The 17,592-nt window shown below is 38.0% G+C and overlaps 4 protein-coding genes across 7 annotated transcripts; 3 read left to right on the top strand and 1 right to left on the bottom strand.

Annotated features, from left to right (window-relative positions):
- Positions 1–383: 383 nt before the first annotated feature.
- On the top strand, positions 384–3,134 carry LOC119984530 (probable 6-phosphogluconolactonase 4, chloroplastic). Of its 2 annotated transcripts, XM_038828524.1 has the most exons (4): positions 384–742; positions 892–1,027; positions 1,741–2,205; positions 2,919–3,134. In XM_038828524.1, the coding sequence occupies exons 1-3, from the start codon at positions 399–401 to the stop codon at positions 2,200–2,202; spliced, it is 942 nt and encodes a 313-aa protein (XP_038684452.1). In that variant the 5' UTR covers positions 384–398; the 3' UTR covers positions 2,203–2,205; positions 2,919–3,134. The 2 variants fall into 2 exon arrangements, with proteins under 2 accessions (XP_038684452.1, XP_038684450.1); XM_038828522.1 differs by lacking the exon at positions 2,919–3,134 and having other exon boundaries at positions 1,741–2,393.
- Positions 3,135–4,122: 988 nt separating this feature from the next.
- LOC119984531 (GTPase-activating protein gyp7-like) lies at positions 4,123–8,300 on the top strand. Of its 2 annotated transcripts, none has more exons than XM_038828526.1 (5): positions 4,123–4,503; positions 5,597–5,732; positions 5,825–5,874; positions 6,217–6,270; positions 6,423–8,300. In XM_038828526.1, the coding sequence occupies exons 1-5, from the start codon at positions 4,355–4,357 to the stop codon at positions 7,702–7,704; spliced, it is 1,671 nt and encodes a 556-aa protein (XP_038684454.1). In that variant the 5' UTR covers positions 4,123–4,354; the 3' UTR covers positions 7,705–8,300. The 2 variants fall into 2 exon arrangements, with proteins under 2 accessions (XP_038684454.1, XP_038684453.1); XM_038828525.1 differs by having other exon boundaries at positions 4,129–4,785.
- Positions 8,301–8,819: 519 nt separating this feature from the next.
- On the bottom strand, positions 8,820–10,568 carry LOC119984532 (cytochrome b5-like). Its single transcript, XM_038828527.1, has 4 exons — positions 10,421–10,568; positions 10,184–10,279; positions 9,435–9,501; positions 8,820–9,322 (listed from the first exon to the last, which is right to left on the bottom strand). The coding sequence occupies exons 2-4, from the start codon at positions 10,268–10,270 to the stop codon at positions 9,072–9,074; spliced, it is 405 nt and encodes a 134-aa protein (XP_038684455.1). The 5' UTR covers positions 10,271–10,279; positions 10,421–10,568; the 3' UTR covers positions 8,820–9,071.
- Positions 10,569–11,957: 1,389 nt separating this feature from the next.
- LOC119984533 (ATPase family AAA domain-containing protein 1-B-like) lies at positions 11,958–16,291 on the top strand. 2 transcript variants are annotated; one of them, XM_038828529.1, is made up of 6 exons: positions 11,958–12,279; positions 13,431–13,731; positions 14,690–14,848; positions 15,018–15,313; positions 15,508–15,648; positions 16,012–16,291. In XM_038828529.1, exons 1-6 carry the CDS (start codon positions 12,082–12,084, stop codon positions 16,027–16,029), a joined length of 1,113 nt encoding a protein of 370 aa, XP_038684457.1. In that variant the 5' UTR covers positions 11,958–12,081; the 3' UTR covers positions 16,030–16,291. The 2 variants fall into 2 exon arrangements, with proteins under 2 accessions (XP_038684457.1, XP_038684456.1); XM_038828528.1 differs by lacking the exon at positions 16,012–16,291 and having other exon boundaries at positions 15,508–15,926.
- The last annotated feature ends 1,301 nt before the right edge of the window (positions 16,292–17,592 follow it).

Genomic DNA, 17,592 nt, shown 5'->3' on the forward strand with positions numbered 1-17,592 from the left:
ATTTCTAGTATTGCTACTCTGTGAAGCACATAAACTTGACTTACCATATGATGTGATATGAGGCTTTACAAGTAGATTATCTGATATGGGTAAAGTGTAACTTATGACCTCTTCTCTGGTACTGAGGCTCTTAATCATGGTGGCTTGGAAAATTATTTATGGCTAAATATATAATTGTAGACTATTATATTACATATCATTATGAGGAATATGCAATATTTTCTTCTTCTTTTTTCTTACAAATGCAAACGGGGAGCAGTGAGCAGTCTTTATCAATCCCCAGGATTAAGCAAATAAAAATGTAGTAAATTAATAACAATAATTTCAGTTTCTATCTATCCACAGCTACACTCAGATTTGAGTTGGACTATTTTATCCTCCCATTTTACACGTGTTGGATGTCTATTTCGTCCTTCACATTTGTCAGCCCCTCACTTTACTCTGAATTAAGCTCCATCTGCCTCGCACTGCAACTGATATATCCGCCACGTCGTTTCGTTCACTCGGTCGGTTTCAATTGCCCTGAATTCAGCGCGGATCCGAGGAAATTCGGTGGTCAAGCGAGGTCGATGGCGGCTGTGGTCGGTGAGAAGAAGAATAAGAAAGTGGATGTGTTCAATACGGAGGAGGATCTGGCGGTTTCTCTGGCGAGGTACACCGCGGATCTATCAGATAAGTTTACTAAAGAGAGGGGCTCTTTCACTGTGGTTCTATCCGGTGGTTCTCTCATCCAGTCGCTCAGGTGAGCTTTAGCTTGAGAGCTCAGTCTCTTTCTGTGAATGACAACTTTGCTTGGTTTAGTTCGATCTGTATTATATTAATGACCTGTTTTTTTTATTCTTTTGTTATGTTTGCACTTTGCAGGTAATACCTTTTGATGTGATATTTCAGGAAATTAGTGGAACCGCCTTACATTGATTCCATCGAATGGTCAAAGTGGCATGTTTTCTGGGTGGATGAGAGGGTTGTCCCCAAGGATCACGCTGACAGTAACTATAAACTAGCATTTGATGGTTTTCTTCGACAGGTATACTTATATCTGTAGAAAATTCTCATATTTTGGTTTGGGGGAGTATTTCCTTTAAGCCCCTGTTTTGCCCATTACATTAGACTGTGCATCATTGTTTTATGGAAAGTTTTAGTAGCCTGCTACTTTATCTATTACTATACGGGACAAGAACATTATTTTTATTTGCAAATTCAGTTGATCTCAACCACTTTAAGTGATAGCCTAGTGATGAACCTCTTTTGAGTCAAATCATATGAACTCGAAAGTTTTTGTGTTCCATGGTCAAACATGAATTCCTTAAATATGTAGAAAATTACTTGATTTTTGTATTTTCAATGATGGTTCATAGTCTTGGCATAAAAATACTTATCAATTTCTACCAGTGGTTTTTGAATTCACAGTTCTCAGCGAGTAACTAACTTACAATTTCATAGATTGTTAAATAACTTAGTTATTGCTGAAACCATATAATTAGCTGACTTAAACGATTTTATTGTCAATTTGTACGAGTGGGAATTGAATGTTGATTTAATCTTATCAACTCATAATTCCATAGATTGTGACTTATTCGGTTCTTGCTAAGCATTCAAACTTAGCTCTTGGTGTGAGCCATATTTATGTAGAGAAAGACGAGGTTCAGAGTCTCGTGGTCTACATCCTATTCTCTTATGACTATTTAGTAGCCTTGCGGCTCTCAAAAAATATTTGATGTAATTCCCCATCCTTGGCAGGTACCAATTCTCCCTGGTAATGTTTATGCCATCAACGATGCACTGTCGGCTGAAGATGCAGCTGAGGATTATGAGACCTGTCTTAAACATTTAGTTCATTGCAAGGTGCTAGACGCTGCAGGTAATGGGTTTCCAAAGTTTGATCTCATGCTTCTTGGTATGGGCCCAGATGGACATGTAGCTTCTTTGTTCCCAGGGCATCCTCTTGTAAAGGAGAATGAGAAATGGGTGACCTTCATTAAGGACTCACCGAAACCGCCTCCAGAGAGAATTACTTTCACATTTCCTGTGATCAACTCCTCTGCTTATATTGCGCTTGTGGTGTGTGGTGCTGATACAGCAGAACCAGTGCACAAAGCACTGCGAGGAAGTGACGATTTCGATAAGCTCCCTGTTGAAATGGTTTCACCTGAAGTGGAGCTGACTTGGTTTTTGGACAAGGCCGCAGCTACAAAGCTTTAGGAGGTATATATACGTCTCTGCTGAGTTAATCCATGTATAAGATATGCATCTATTTTTCAATCATGATCCTCTATCAGTAGATAGTCTACTGGAGTTTGTAATTCTCTGTAGGATTTGGAAACTACTTGGATTGTGTTCTTGATGGTCTCAGAACTGATTTAAATAAAACGGAGCTTGTTGTAGAACGAAATTCCCGACAAAATCTTCTTCTCCCTTCTACCCCACCCCTGACCCTATTTGTTACTTTGTAGTTGGTTGATTATATCTTCCATGAACTTTGCTATAATTGATACCAGTAATCTAAGAAACTGATATTTTCTTGGGAAAACTTGGTAAGGGTCAGTGTTGCATAGTTCTCAAGTAACACCTCAAACGAACGTATCAGTGTAACTGTAGTTGAGCCGTATAAACTTGGTAGTCACATGAAGCATGAACGGCAAATGATACATTACATGGGGACGCCTTTGGCTTTGACGAATTAACAAAGTCTGTAAGACCCATCATAGCATTTTCTTTGGAAACCCAAATCCTTATTTTAACTGAAACTTGCATCATCTCGTGTTTTAAGCATTGACTATTGAATGAATACACAGAGTCCAAGAAAGACGGAGAGAAAAAAGAGAGAGACTTTCCGTAAACATAAACTTGGGGTGCTCAAATTCTTGATATTGTTTGTACTTTGTAGTGCTTATTTATTTATGGTTTTGTTTTTGCAGGTTTGAAAGGAAAGGGTGTCCAGTCCTGTCCTGATTGAGGATATTTTTGATGCTTCTAGTATTATCTTGACTGGATTTATAGAGTGAGATCAATTGATTTGCCACATACTTGTATGGGTGATGGAGTGTGTTGTAATTTGATTTAAAACTGTCGCTTATGTTACTTTTCAATGAATTAGCATGCCCTGTGATAAAAAAGTGTGATTACAACAAGTATGAATGCTGACTGACTTGGCAATGACTCGAGACATTAGTGTACTGTCACTATCCAATAGAAGATAGAGCCTACCTACAGCTACTTTGGATCTTCTTATTAGTATTTTATTCTCTTTGGTCCATTCTAAAAAAAAACTGCGTCTGATAAGTTTGACTGCGTGGTTTGTGATACCTCTTTTTTTCTTTTGTTGTGTGTTTATCGTAAACCTGCTTAAGGAGAGGTAAACAAAGTTAATATGTTTTCATCATTGCAGGAGCTTAATTAGCAATGTCAGTGTCAGGTCTATAAAACAAATAAGCTAAGCAGGCATAATATCTCATCAAAACAGGTCGATATGGGTCCCCAATGCATTGGACCCAATCTCCCTCAATTTCCCTTGAGTTTTGGGAAGATGATCCCTTTTCTTTTATTTTTTTAATTATAAGCCAAGAATATACTTCCATACAAAAAAACATGACAAGTTATTAAAGCAATAATAACAACAGTTAGAGGTTGCTTTATTTTCATGCCTATCTAATGATTTCTAATTGACATCCACTATCAAGACAGAATTATTATCATCTTCTTAATCAATACATATTGACCCAATTTCGCCCTTTATTTTACCACCAACGCTCCTCTTTTCAACGCTATTAATTGAATTTTGGGAGTACAATTTACTTCTTTAGCTTACATGTTTATCTAATTTTTTAATAACATTTCGTGAATATTACATAATGAATGATTAGTGCGGAGATGGTAAACTTGATCGTTATAATTTTTAGCGGGAGGTCGTGAGTTTAAAAATCTCATGAGTATTTTTATTAACGTAATTTTCATTAACATGGTATTTGCGAATGTCACCATAATGATTGTGGAGTCTCGATGAGTAATTCGATAATTTTTAGGTTAAAAAAAAAGTGAATATTAAAAAGAAAAAGAAAAAGTAAAGCCAAATTGTTCCACATGCGCATAGCGTGTACAGATTCGCTGGTTCTCTCCTTCCCATCTTCACTTTGAGTTCTTTCGCTTTCGCTACTGAACTCACTCTCTGATAGACTCTAAAGTGATAAGTCTAGAGCCAGACAAAAACTAACTAAACAATACCCAAACAGATAAAGAGAGGCAGTTAGGGGTTTCACCTGTCGTCGCTTCTTCTCCTCTCATACTCATACTCCAAGAAGAAGAAGAAGAAGAAAGAGGAAGGACGAGGGCATTCCGGTCAATTCATCGATTATCCATGTTCACTGGTAGGAGCAGCAGCACTTCAACTGGAATCGACGGCGGCGGATTCTGGTGGGCAGTGGTCGCGCCGCCATCAAGATCAGCTGTTGCCATCACGGCGCTGGCTGGAATCGCCGTCGTTGCCGTGTTTTATGCTGCCACAAGGTACTAACTTATCGAATGGGAGGGGAATTGCTACCGTGAGACGTTAACCCTAGCAGATGTACAAGTTGCTACAGATACTTATGTTGTAGTTCATAGCTAAGAAACAAAAACAAAAGAGTCTGAATAGATGAGAGCTCTTCGACGGAGTCACACTTCCTCATCGTCGTCCAATTCAACTCCATCATCATCATCATCTTCGTCATCATCTTCGTGGCTTCATTTGCGTTCGGTCCTTTTCGTTATCCATTCTTCCTCGCCAGCTTCTTGTTCAAAATCTGAACGGTGAGTCTACCTCTCCCTTTGCAAATCACTCATTTTGAAATTTTCCGTTGACCATATTCAGTAATGGCTATTGGAGTCTGATTCAGATCTGGTATCACCGTCACTCCACATCTGTTTTTTTCGTAGTCTAATCCTTTATCACTTCCAGTCCTACTTAGACTTGGTTGTTTTCTTACTTCACATTACAGTCCTGCTTTTTTTGTAGCTTGATCAAGCTGATTTTTTTTATTATTTAAGTGGTTGTGTTTACAGATTCAATTTTCAAAGTGAAGAAAACGACATTTGCATCATTGTTTCCAGCTTTGTGGTCATTATGTTGGTCTAGAGTTTTTAAAGTTGGAAGAAAATGTTTCCTGATGGACTCACTAGTTTTGCCGATTCAAAAACTGATGTTTCAACTGCATTTTATTATTCTCAAATTGCATAATCGAGCTTGGAGGCTTTTGGTGATAGAGCTTCTCCTTGTAAATCCATCCCCTTCAATTGCCATGGTAGTCCTTAAAATATTTCATGTAGATGCATTGTTTGTTATTGTTATGAATAAGTTTTGAGATATGTTTGTTGGCAGCTTACACTTTTACCATTAATATCTTCCCCAACGGACCTTCTAACATTGACTATGATTGTATCACTTGATTAGTCAATATTTAGATAATTGAGCTTGAGGAATGTGTTTAATAGTAAACTACATTCATAATCTCCATAATTGCATTGATTTCATTGTACTTTCTTTTTTGTTCCCAAGTTATTTTTCTATCAACATGCGTTCTTACATCTACACTCATTAATGCGACTGCTTCATCCTTTGCAGTGTCCGACGTAAATCACCATGGTCTCAAAGGAGAAGAAAGCATGCACTTTCAACTCAACAATGGAGCAGTTTGTTTACACAAGAGGGTCAACTTCATGACGGTGGAATAAAATTCTTGAAGAAAGTCCGCAGTGGAGTGAGTTATCATTGCCGTTTGCATATATGTCTTGTCATTTAGATTTGTGATTATGGTAGTTTTTTCTTACTGGCTTTTATTTCCTTGTGCAGGGTGTTGATCCAAGCATTAGGGCAGAGGTTTGGCCATTCCTCCTTGGAGTGTGAGTGCATCAAACCTAACTTAAACGATTTTTTCTTCCTCGAGTCCCTGTGATGGGCCTTTTGATATGAGCTTTTGAGATTCATGTACCCTCTTCTCCTCATAGGTTTACTTTAATTGTTTTAGTTGTGGTTTCCAGAGAAAGGACATGCTTGGTCTTTTTCTTTCAGGCGAGCAAATTATAAATTATTTTTCTCTATGTCATTTCGGCATGCTTCATTTATATGTGCCACCTTTGATTTTATCAAATTTTTTTCTCTCCGTTTGTAGCTGCTCATGATTTTCCTCAACATCTGAGTACCATTTAGTTCCATTAATGAACTTCTCTTTTCTCTATCAACAGCTATGACCTGAGTAGTACCAAACAAGAAAGGGAAGTTGTAAAAACTCGGAAAAGGTAAATTTTGCAACGCATAATTCTTAATTTGATTTTTTTTTCCTTTTGACCACTTTTGATTCCCCTCCCCCCCTTCAGCTCCTGGGCTTAACATTTTGTTTCTAAAACTTTTTTTTCATTTTCATGTTTCTTGTGTCAATTCCTGGTTGCAGAAAGGAATACGAGAATCTTCGCAGACAGTGTCGACGGCTCCTAAAACATGGCAGTGAGAGCTTCAAGTTGAATGAAATTGGTGAAACCAGCTTCAAGGGGGAAAGCAGAAGTATTTCTCAGGACACAGATTCTTGTAGTTCTGAAGATGTGGTTAGCGCCAGGGAGTCTCTTTCCAGCGAGGAAAAGAGCCAAGATGAGAGCTCTGACCTTCCCGCAAGCACTTTGTTGGATGGAGATGAGAGTTCAAGAAATATTTCAAGTGCTGATGCCTCCGCACTAAACACCGAATCTTCTGACTCAGACTCCTCTGAGGACCCTGAAGTGATACAGGCCCACCCTTCATCAGAAGGCAGACAAGAGGATGATCTGGATTCGCCTTCAAAAGAGAATACTTCTCCTTCGAGGGCTGAAAACACTTCTACCTTGAGGTCCACTGCACATTCCAAACTATACAACAGTGAAAATTTTGCCACATGGCAACGGATCATTCGTGTTGATGCGGTCCGTGCCAATGCAGAATGGATACCGTACTCTCCATCTCAGGCTTCAGTATCAGAAGGTAGGGCAGGCCGTTCTGCTGAGGCTGTTGGATTGAAGGATTATGATTACCTAGAACCCTGCGGAATTTTTCATGCTGCAAGACTAGTTGCTATTCTTGAAGCCTATGCGCTGTATGACCCCGAGATTGGCTATTGCCAGGGAATGAGTGATCTACTTTCGCCAATTATCGCAGTGATTACAGAGGATTATGAGGCTTTCTGGTGTTTCGTTGGTTTCATGAGGAAGGCTAGGCATAATTTCAGGCTTGATGAAGTGGGAATTAGGAGGCAGCTAAATATTGTCTCGAGGATAATCAAATCCAAAGACTCCCACCTCTATAGGCACTTGGAGAAGCTTCAGGCTGAAGATTGCTTTTTTGTTTATAGGATGGTGGTGGTACTATTTAGGAGGGAATTAAGTTTTGAACAAACAATTTGCCTGTGGGAAGTGATGTGGGCAGACCAGGCAGCTATCAGGGCTGGTATCGGAAAGTCTGCATGGAGCAGAATAAGGCAACGAGCCCCCCCAACGGATGATTTGCTTCTTTACGCAATTGCTGCGTCGGTGTTACAGAGGAGGAAATTGATTATAGAAAAGTATAGTAGTATGGATGAGATTCTGAGAGAGTGCAATAGCATGTCTGGGCAACTTGATGTGTGGAAACTCCTTGATGATGCTCATAATTTAGTGGTGACGGTACACAACAAAATAGAGACTTCTGTTTCTGAGAGAGTGCAATAGCTTGGCTGGGAAACTTGAAGACCTGATGATGCTCATAATTTGGTGGTTATGGTAGACGACAAGATAGAGACTTCCTTCTGATATGAATATTGGTTTCTGCATATGTCATATGCTATTTATATGCTTCGATTCCTTTCCCCAGCCACAGATGTGCATGAGCATACTTCAAGTCTTCGGTGATTCAGGTATTCTGTAGATTCTAAATTATGCTAAGCATTTTTCCACTCGTTGAATGGTAACGGCAAAGATAAACTAAATTGCTTTGATATATGTGGGTTGTCCTCGCACCATTTTTTTGGGAGGTGGGTCAGGGGGTGAGGCTATTTTTAGTTACCCCGTTATGAAAGATGGGCAAGGGCATTGCTGCGAACCACTGTGCCTTGTGGAAGGGAGGAATACTTGAGAATGTTGACACGATGCCCTCATTTCTCCCCCACAGTTGGGAGTTTCTTTCAAGACCATTAAGGTGCTGATAATAGGATGTTGTCGCTTACTTTTGAAGCTTAATTTGTCTCTTCCCGACAGTTATTCTCTAATGAATATCTGTGCGTGATTTGTTGTAATTCTCTTAAATTAAGGATTGTTTTCTTTTTTAATTTCGTGCCTCCGCCATTGTAACTAAAAAATGGGCAAAGACACTTTAAGAAATGCAATAGGCTGTAATATTCCCCTGCACATTTGGAGTTCCACCAAGTTCAAAATTGCACACGTTTGACGTTTCCTCCCCTACCCAATGAACTGATAAAAGGGAGCTTTCCTATAAATAGAAAAGGGGACTCCCATACCACTTCACTCTCAGTAAGAGTGAGTTTGGCCATTTGATTCCGTTGGAAAATGCGCCCTTTCTCAGATTACGTAAAAAACCCATATGATTTCAGATTACAAAAGGTACTTGCATTCACAAATTGCTAGTAAAATGTCTAGTGACTTGTTGGTCGATTATCAAAAGAACATGTCTTGCCAAACTTATCAGCCCGCTCTAACCCTTGAACATTTTCAATGCCGGATGACATAGGGAGATTTTGATCCCTATTCGGCTGCAGCTTGCTACACATCAAACTACCTCTGTTACACAAACTCAGCTGCTATAATAGAAACTGAAATGCACAACATCGGGAGCAAACACAGGAAATGGTTGAAGATTCAGCTCCTGCTAAATAAATAATAGGCGACTGCATACACCAACTTCACTACGGAAACAGATCATCCAACAGAGTGAAATGAGAAACAAAGACGCCACAAAGTTCCTGCTTATTATCCAATCAATTTTTTTTAAGAAAAAAGATATTGTCACCAATAAATGAGACAATATGGTCTTCGAGTTGACCTTACTACCATCAGGGACAGAATTTTCACACGGACTTCATCTATTCTTTCTTAGTGAAGTGACGTGCTGCAAAGGCTACGCCCAAGATCAAGAGGGGTACGAGAAACTGTAAGACCTTGAAAACAAATTCCGGCGTTTTACCGTGATGGTATTGGGGTGTCTGTGGTGGAATGTAATTACGTATCGCCGGAAGAGTGTTGGCATCGATCTTGCCTATGCAATATTGATCCATCATATCTCTAGCATTGTCACTGTGGCCCACATCTTCAAAATCATTTGTTGCATCCTTGCCTGGAAAGTTGCATACAAAAGTCAGGAACCAATCTACCATACATGATACATATATGCACACCAGAAGGAAGAGAACATGGGAGTTGGTAAAGCATAAAAATTGTAAGATTACCAGTCGATGACAGTAGAACGTCGTCACCTCCAGGATGTTCATCCATGAATGGGGTTACATCATACACCTGAGTTTGAAGTTGAGAATTTTAACAAGGATATTTAAATTGAGATAACAGTGTAGTACTGAAGATAAAAACAACTATTTTAGTCTATATATATATATTCAACTTCAATTATCATACTTTTTGCCGTAGATTGTGTCAAAATTTCTCAACATAAGTAAAAACAGCACATCTGTCCTGCTTCTCCATTGATTAAGTAGTTATTTCCCTTTCAAAATAGTTGAAGCTTCCCTGGGCAAGTTGGCATCACCACTATTGCTTCTTATTTTCAATTCAAATATCATGATTGCTGTCAGAAAATTTTCCAACAAGCATCAACAGGAGCTTTAGGATAGGTCCTAGAGTTTGCTGTTTGATCAAATGACAATACTTGAATTCATTAATCCATTCTTCCAAATAGATGGTAAACCAACTGTACGTATTTACAACAAGAATAAGCTAGCTTTTTGGGGGAGTTGAAGAAATTGTTTGTGTTCACTTCAGGTCAATCTACAAAAATAAGAATAAACTCTCGCAAATGAATTCACCAAACAGCCTCAACAAGTGACGCGAAGTACAAGTTCATTTTCCAAAAAAGAAGCTAGACAAAGAGGATTCAGTTGCAATCAAAGAAATTCCTCTTCCTTTCCGTTTCGGCCTCAGAAACAAAACAGAGAATAAAAGGAAATAATAAAAGAGATCTGACCTTGCCAGAAATAATAAGCCAGCAATCGTTGGTGGTGTTATGCGTCTCGACCTCCTGGAAGTTGTAAATCTTCGGATCTGAAGCCATTTCCGGTTCCTAGAAACCACGCCACATAAACAGCGGAAGGTAAATAAAAAAAGAAGCACAAATTATACAGAAGGAAATCCCCCGAAATAAAAATACAGAAGCTTGATCCAAGCATTCAAATCAATCAACAAGGGAGAAGCTAGCAAAAACCTCTTTGTCCACGATAAAGGAATCTCTATGGATCTTTCTGTGTGGAGTGTGGTGGATGGTCTTTGCCAAATTAAAACCAAATGTGAATTTAAATCCAAGCCGCCATGTGAGTTGTGACAGCGAGCCTACTTAATTTGACCACAACTCACTCTCATGTGCGCTAGTTTTGTGTTTTCGTTTTTTTTTTTTGTATGCTTTTAACTTTAAACGGTCCAAATCCAATAATTGATGAAATCTAAATAATGAAAAATAAACAAATATATATATATATATATATATATATATATATATATATATATATATATATATATATATATCAAAAATTCTCCTATGTGGACCAAAAGTGTGGACCAAATTTACCATAGATGTGATGGGTCCCATAATAAATGTGTGGACCCCACTTATGTTGTGATTGATTATAACTATTGAATTTTGATTCACAAACTTGGTCCACACTTTTGATCCACATTGGAGAATTCCTGATATATATATATATATATATATATATATATATATATTATTTGAAGCTGTGCAGGTGCAGCCCACCTTTGTTGACGAATACCTTTGGTCTTGCAATAAACAGGAAATGACATCATATTTTGTAGAGTCATATCTTGTGATTCCACAAAATTCTTATTTCTTAGTCTAAAAAGTAGTATTCACTCCATCAAAAAAGAAAAAAATAAAGTAGTATTCACTGTCTATCTATATTTAATAATATTGTGGACGTTGCCATAAAAACATAAATAAAACAGAAACGTGGAGTGGAGGTTCAAGGCAATATTATTGTCAATACCCAAACATTTTAACTTGACTGTCCTTTTGTTTATTTTAAAGCACAAAAGCGACAGCACCCTAAACTAGTCGACTACCGGCAATAATCTACTTGTAATATATTTATCCCTATTTCGTATGCAAAGGCAATAAGTCAAAAGGATTCTTTTTTTTTATTGGAAAAAAGATGACTTTCTTCAATATTCATTATTACTAGCAAATTTTACATTTCATTCCATGAATCTTGAATTCACAACCTTCTGGATAGATACTCATTTTATAGGCAATGTTACTATCACACAAAAAGGATGGATGAGCCGGGATACTTTCGTAAACAAAAAAAAAAATCCATGAGATGGAGGGCAGGAATGCCAATAGAGGTAGCCAAATGCGGACTAATGGGACTATATACCTTTGGGCACGCTATTCACAACTCTAATTTGATTGGGTTTATTTGTTTTTTATTGAAAATTAAGCCCATTTTCGCTGTGGTGTTTTGCTGTTCCCTTGTCTAAAGGCCTGATGGTGGACACCCACGACATGGGCCTTGCTCACAAGAAAATGTCGGTTGCCTTCCTTGGAGAAACCCAAGAACGAGGCCCATGAATTTTAGACCTAAATCGCATCGCATCTATCTACAAAGTTACCCAAAGACCCTCCCACGCAACAAACTCTCTACCTCTACTTGTCAAATATAAGGGTATTGCAGTAATTGAGCAAAAAAAAAAAAAAAAATTCCACAACATTTCTCAATTCTCTCCTCGCTCTTCCAGTCCCTTATTATCCGGCCAGAACACTCAAAACCGAAAAGGTTTCATTTGGAATATGTAGGGTCCAAATTATATTTTTCAATCCAAGAAGACAATATCAGAAGAAAATCTAAGAAGATGGGAGGTTCGTCGGAGACGAAGTTCTTGCAGGAACTGGTGCTGTACGCGGCAAGTGCGGCGTTTAGCTGCTTGGTTCTGTTCGCGGGGCTCCGACACCTAGACCCGAACCGGGAGGCCAGTAAGAAAGCCCTTGAGCACAAGAAGGAAATCGCCAAGCGCCTCGGGCGTCCTCTCATTCAGACTAATCCATACGAGGTACCTACTTAATGATTGTCAATCGCTTTGTGTTAGGATCGGTCGTATAATGACAATTTCGATATTGAAGTCTCAAGTACGTATGATGTTTGTGGTTTTTGGATGTGAATTATGTATTTTGAAATGATTGAGGAACTAGGTTTTCCATTTGTCATTGTTGATAGGCTGTCTTTGAGCATGGGCTAGGGAATGGGTTTTAGGGTTTTATGGTTGAGCAGTGATTGTCCATGTAAAGTATTGATTGTTTCGGATTATGGTACTGTGGTATTTGAAATCTTGCGTTGTTTCTAAAATTTTTTGTTCATGTGTGGAATTCTTCAATTTGGGGTTTATATTTGTATTCTTGGTTTAACTGAACAATTATTATGAAAGAAACATTGGAATTGGAATGGACACAATGCGATTTTCAGTTTGTTTCCCCCTTTTTTTATCTGCTTAGACTTTAATGATTTGACCAGCAATTCGTTGTTTTTGTCCAATTGAGGGGTTGAGATGACTCTTAGCCACCGTGTGTAGTTCCTGTAACCATGAAGTGGTATCTATGTGGCTCTTTCACATCTTTTTGTATTCTTTGGAGAACGATCTGTGCCATCATAAATTTGATCTGACAAGATGTTCAGTAATTACATTGACATTTTTCGGATATGTGATCAATTTATGATTTTTTAAGCATTTATTCAACATTCTACTTTCCTAAGTGTGGGTGGTTGTGTTTTCTGTGCTTCCCTCTCAGTTTTGTGGTAAACACTTTTATTGGAGCACTCCTTAGATTGCCCTGGCACATCTTAAATTGACTGAAAAGAGTTATTTGTTGGGAAATGGATTTTGTTGAAAGTGAGACATGGTCTTTATAGAGGTTGGTCTTCGATTTATGAAGCATGAGGACAATAACATCAAAGCAATAGTATGTATTTGACAAAAGAAACCTGTATTCTCTTATAATTGGCATGCTTGAGGTGCACGTATACACTATCTTTTCAAACACTTTTAGTTTTGTAAATTTTTTAGCTATTCAAGTTCTGTTTCATCTGTCACGTGTTTTAAAATATTATCCATGAGAGATTTTCAGTTGCATGGAGTATTCCAAACCCAAGGTTTGAATGATTGAGAATTTATTTTTATGTCTGGCTTCTTTATTCAAAATTTGGCAGGATGTGATAGCATGTGATGTTATAAATCCTGATCGCATTGATGTGGAATTTGATACCATTGGAGGATTGGAAACCATGAAACAAGCTTTGTATGAACTGGTTATTCTTCCCCTTCGGAGACCCGAGCTGTTTTCGCATGGAAAGCTTCTCGGTCCTCAAAAAGGAGTCTTGCTATATGGGCCCCCTGGTACTGGAAAGACTATGCTTGCAAAAGCGATTGCCAAAGAGTCTGGAGCTGTTTTTATTAATGTGCGGATATCCAATTTGATGAGCAAGTGGTTTGGTGATGCACAAAAACTTGGTGAGTCCAGATTGCTTGAAATAGTCTCTTTGATGTGAGTGTCTTACCTGCGGTTTACGCGTTTATACAGTTCCATGAAATTTACTATATTCGGTATGTGACTACCTGACTTTATGATAATGGAACTTTTCTGCAATGAGGTCAATGTGGTTTTTTTGGTTTAAGGCTGTATGAGGAGTAACTTTACTGTGAAGATGATTTTCAAGTGTCCGTGTATACTACATTGGGGCAGGGCTTTGAATCTCCATCCCCATTGAACAACTAAAAGAATATGTTGTGGATGCTAAGTTGATTAGAATTAAGGTGCTCTTGATTGTATATGCTGCTTAGATTCAGATGCATATATATGTTAATTCTTCTTATGGAGCAAATCATTGTACAGATGTGGTTTTTGCATGATTATACAGATTTAATTTTTGCATTTTTAAAATTTATGGGTATAATATTCTGCTGAATGACAGTGAGAAAGAGCTTGTCAGCACTGCCACACTTGAGAATTTTAAATAAATTTTCTCATGTGATAGAGGGTGAACCTTGGCCCAACAGTAAAACTGCTTCATTGGAAACTGGGCATCACAGGTTCTAGCCTCACAAAGAGCTTGTCTACAATGCTAGAGTAACTTCACCTACATATGCTGGCCCCGGTCTTTGTAAATTGTGTGGGTAACCGTTAAAAGGGTTACATTTGTATTTTCTGAACTTACATTGAAGTCAACAGTGAATGGTCCTTCAAGGAGGAATGTCAAATTTTCATCAAAATGCTTTACTGATGAAACCATCTTTTGTTACGTCTCTTTCCCTCGAGATTTGACTTGTAAAGGATTAATTTTTTTTTGTGATCGAAAGTAGTATCAAAACAAGTTTGCAAGATTGTATATTTATGCTTCTGTTTCTTTTTCCAAATGGAAGCTTATTTTTTGATATCACTTACAATTGATCCTTTGCCATACTGTTGCAGTGACTGCTGTATTTACCCTGGCTTATAAACTCCAACCTGCTGTTATATTCATTGATGAGGTTGATAGTTTTTTGGGTCAGCGTCGTACTACAGATCACGAAGCGTTAACAAACATGAAGACTGAGTTTATGGCTTTATGGGATGGGTTTACCACAGATCGTGAGTTTTTTCCCCCTTCTTTTTCTGAAGTTTAATTTAATTTGTGCTCTCTTTTGTCTTAATGGGGAGTGGTTTTTCTCGAGCATGTCTCACATAGGATAATACATCAGTCTTGCATTAGGCTGGTGTGACATGGACTTAAATTTTGATGATTTCATTGTTCTTACAGAGAATGCACGGGTTATGGTTCTTGCCGCAACTAATCGTCCATCGGAACTTGATGAAGCGATCCTTCGTCGTCTTCCTCAATCCTTTGAGATTGGGATGCCTGACCAGCGAGAGAGAGCTGAGATACTGAAGGTCATTCTGAAGGGCGAAAAGGTTGAAGAAACCATTGACTTCGATTACATATCCAGTATGTGTGAGGGCTACACAGGTTCAGATCTCTTGGAACTATGTAAGAAAGCTGCCTACTTCCCAATCAGGGACCTATTAGATGAGGAGAAGAAAGGCAAAAAATCTTCTGTACGTGTATTCTTAATCTTTGTTTCCATTACTGAATTTTCCATTGCAAAATACTGGGTACTCTCCTGTAGTGCTGTTTGGGTTGATGAGTTGCTCTCTCTTCATTGCATGTGAAGTGGTAGGTAAATTTAGGTTCCTCGCCTTGAGATTTTACGTCGTACTGAGCATATTTTTTCCGTGGCTCATGTTTTCAGGAACCGAGGCCAGTGTTGCAGTCAGATTTAGAGAAAGTTCTTGTGACTTCAATAAAGACCAGGGTTGCCGCCAGTGAGTACAGTAGGTTAAACTCACAATCGCCAAGATGGTCGAGATCTAGAGACATGGATGATTATCAGGTTCAATCTGCTTTTAATGAGCTATCTAGGCTTGTGGTTTCCCAAATATTAAATATTCAATCGGATGCCCACGATCCTTGAAATCTTGTCTTTGCCCACATTCTCCTGAAACATTCTGGTCGTTGTAAGAGTAAAATCATGACATGAGATTAATTTTTTAGTTCTGGAGTGTTCTACTTTCTGGTGAAATTGAAGTGTCTTAAGGCATGTGCTGCACTTTGGTTTTGACATGCCACTCAACATATTCTTAAATTTTAATATGTCTTGAGGATATCAAATTTTGACTTGGCATTAATGTTGGTATTGTTTACCCTACGAAAGTATTCTTTCATCCCTTATGGAGTACTTTTTCCTCCCTTCTAGGAACCGTCAGAGCTGTAAGAGCAGGTCTTCATTAGTCAACGTTCATTCTTTCGGAACCCGTGTCCAACTTCTATTGATGGGATTTTTTCCTTCAAACTTCCATGTCTTGATCTGTCAAACTCCTTATTTTGTACACCTTCGCATGGGTTTATCAACATATTTTTATAGTGATATCATTTTGGCAAATTCTAAAGCCAAAACATTGTTAGAGAATGTTCAACTGTAATGTATAACCTTATTAATTAATGTGCTAGATGGTTAATTTCTCTTGAGAATTTCATTTAGTTATTGATCTTCCTTTCTCTGCCTGGCTAATATGTCTTTTTATTAATGTGTTTTTTCATGCTCATTTTAATATGTTGTAGCCAAACTAATATGTTCTTCTATTGACTGTAATGTTTTTTTCATTTAGTCATTGGTTTTGGTTTTATTTATAAGGTGTAGGCATTTTTTCCAGGGTATAGAATTGGTAGAAGACTGATATACCACTTTACCCCTTGGTGGATAGGAACTTGGGTTAGATCTGTAGAGTCGTAGAATCTTTTGCATAGATTTGTCAAGCTGTTCTGTTCCTTTATTGTATAGAAGATCCAAACTAATTGTAGCTTTGAAGCCTCCATATGCAAGATAGATGAGAATTTGAAACAGCTGACCAACATCATCCATGAGAATGGTGGTGGGTGATTTTGTGAATTGTCTTGTTGGTGAGGGGTTTGGTTGAATATAGCAAATTGGATTGTGAAGATAGATGTCATGATATAACTTCAGATTTGGAAGATTGAAATGCTTGTTTAACATAACACCTGCAATTTGTAGTTTTTAATTGGTATTATCTATCTAGTGTTTGTTGTTTTTTGATGACTTATTTAGAAGGCGACGCTATAATGATGCCTGCATTTTCTCCAGCAATGCTACCCCAAACCATGGAACGTTCTCCAGCCGCTATATTTTTCTTTTTATTTTTTTTAATGTCAATGCATAGTTCTTTTAAGACCATCTTTAGTTTGTTTTTTTAAGTTATATATGATTTGGAAGTTGCAAGAATCTAGAAATGGAATGATTAAAGTCCTTATGTATGGCATTGGAGGGATGGTGCTGGTGGTGGTGCTAGTGCTGGTGCTGGCACTGGCACTGCCTTTTGTTATTCCACGTCCTAGAAGCCTCAAAATTACTCTCTCTGCTTTTTCGTTGTTGCACCGTAGAGTTTGTTTATGAGCCAATCCTATTTCTTCCATCGAATCTGTAAGGAGCATGTTAAGATTTACAAGGCTTTGCTTTTCCGGTTTTTTTTTTTGTAGCTGTGACGATAATGGAGACTCTTAAAGAGTGTTTCTGATTACTTGGTTCAAATCCAACATTTCCCAATGTTCAAAAACAGACGCTAACTTTGAATGTATGGTGTGGAATTTTCATGTTCAGTCTTTGCGCATTTTAATTCATTAGTATTTACTAATTATGTAGCCATTGACAGAGAGATTTCTACGATCCCCGACTTGAGTCGATTAATTATATATTTGTTTATACACTAAATATAAATCAGTTTTCTGGCATGGTGAGTTGGTCATAGATAGCCAGCCAAAC

Source organism: Tripterygium wilfordii, chromosome 18 (assembly GCF_013401445.1).
Source record: "Tripterygium wilfordii isolate XIE 37 chromosome 18, ASM1340144v1, whole genome shotgun sequence".
In the NCBI taxonomy this organism is placed as follows: Eukaryota; Viridiplantae; Streptophyta; class Magnoliopsida; order Celastrales; family Celastraceae; genus Tripterygium; species Tripterygium wilfordii.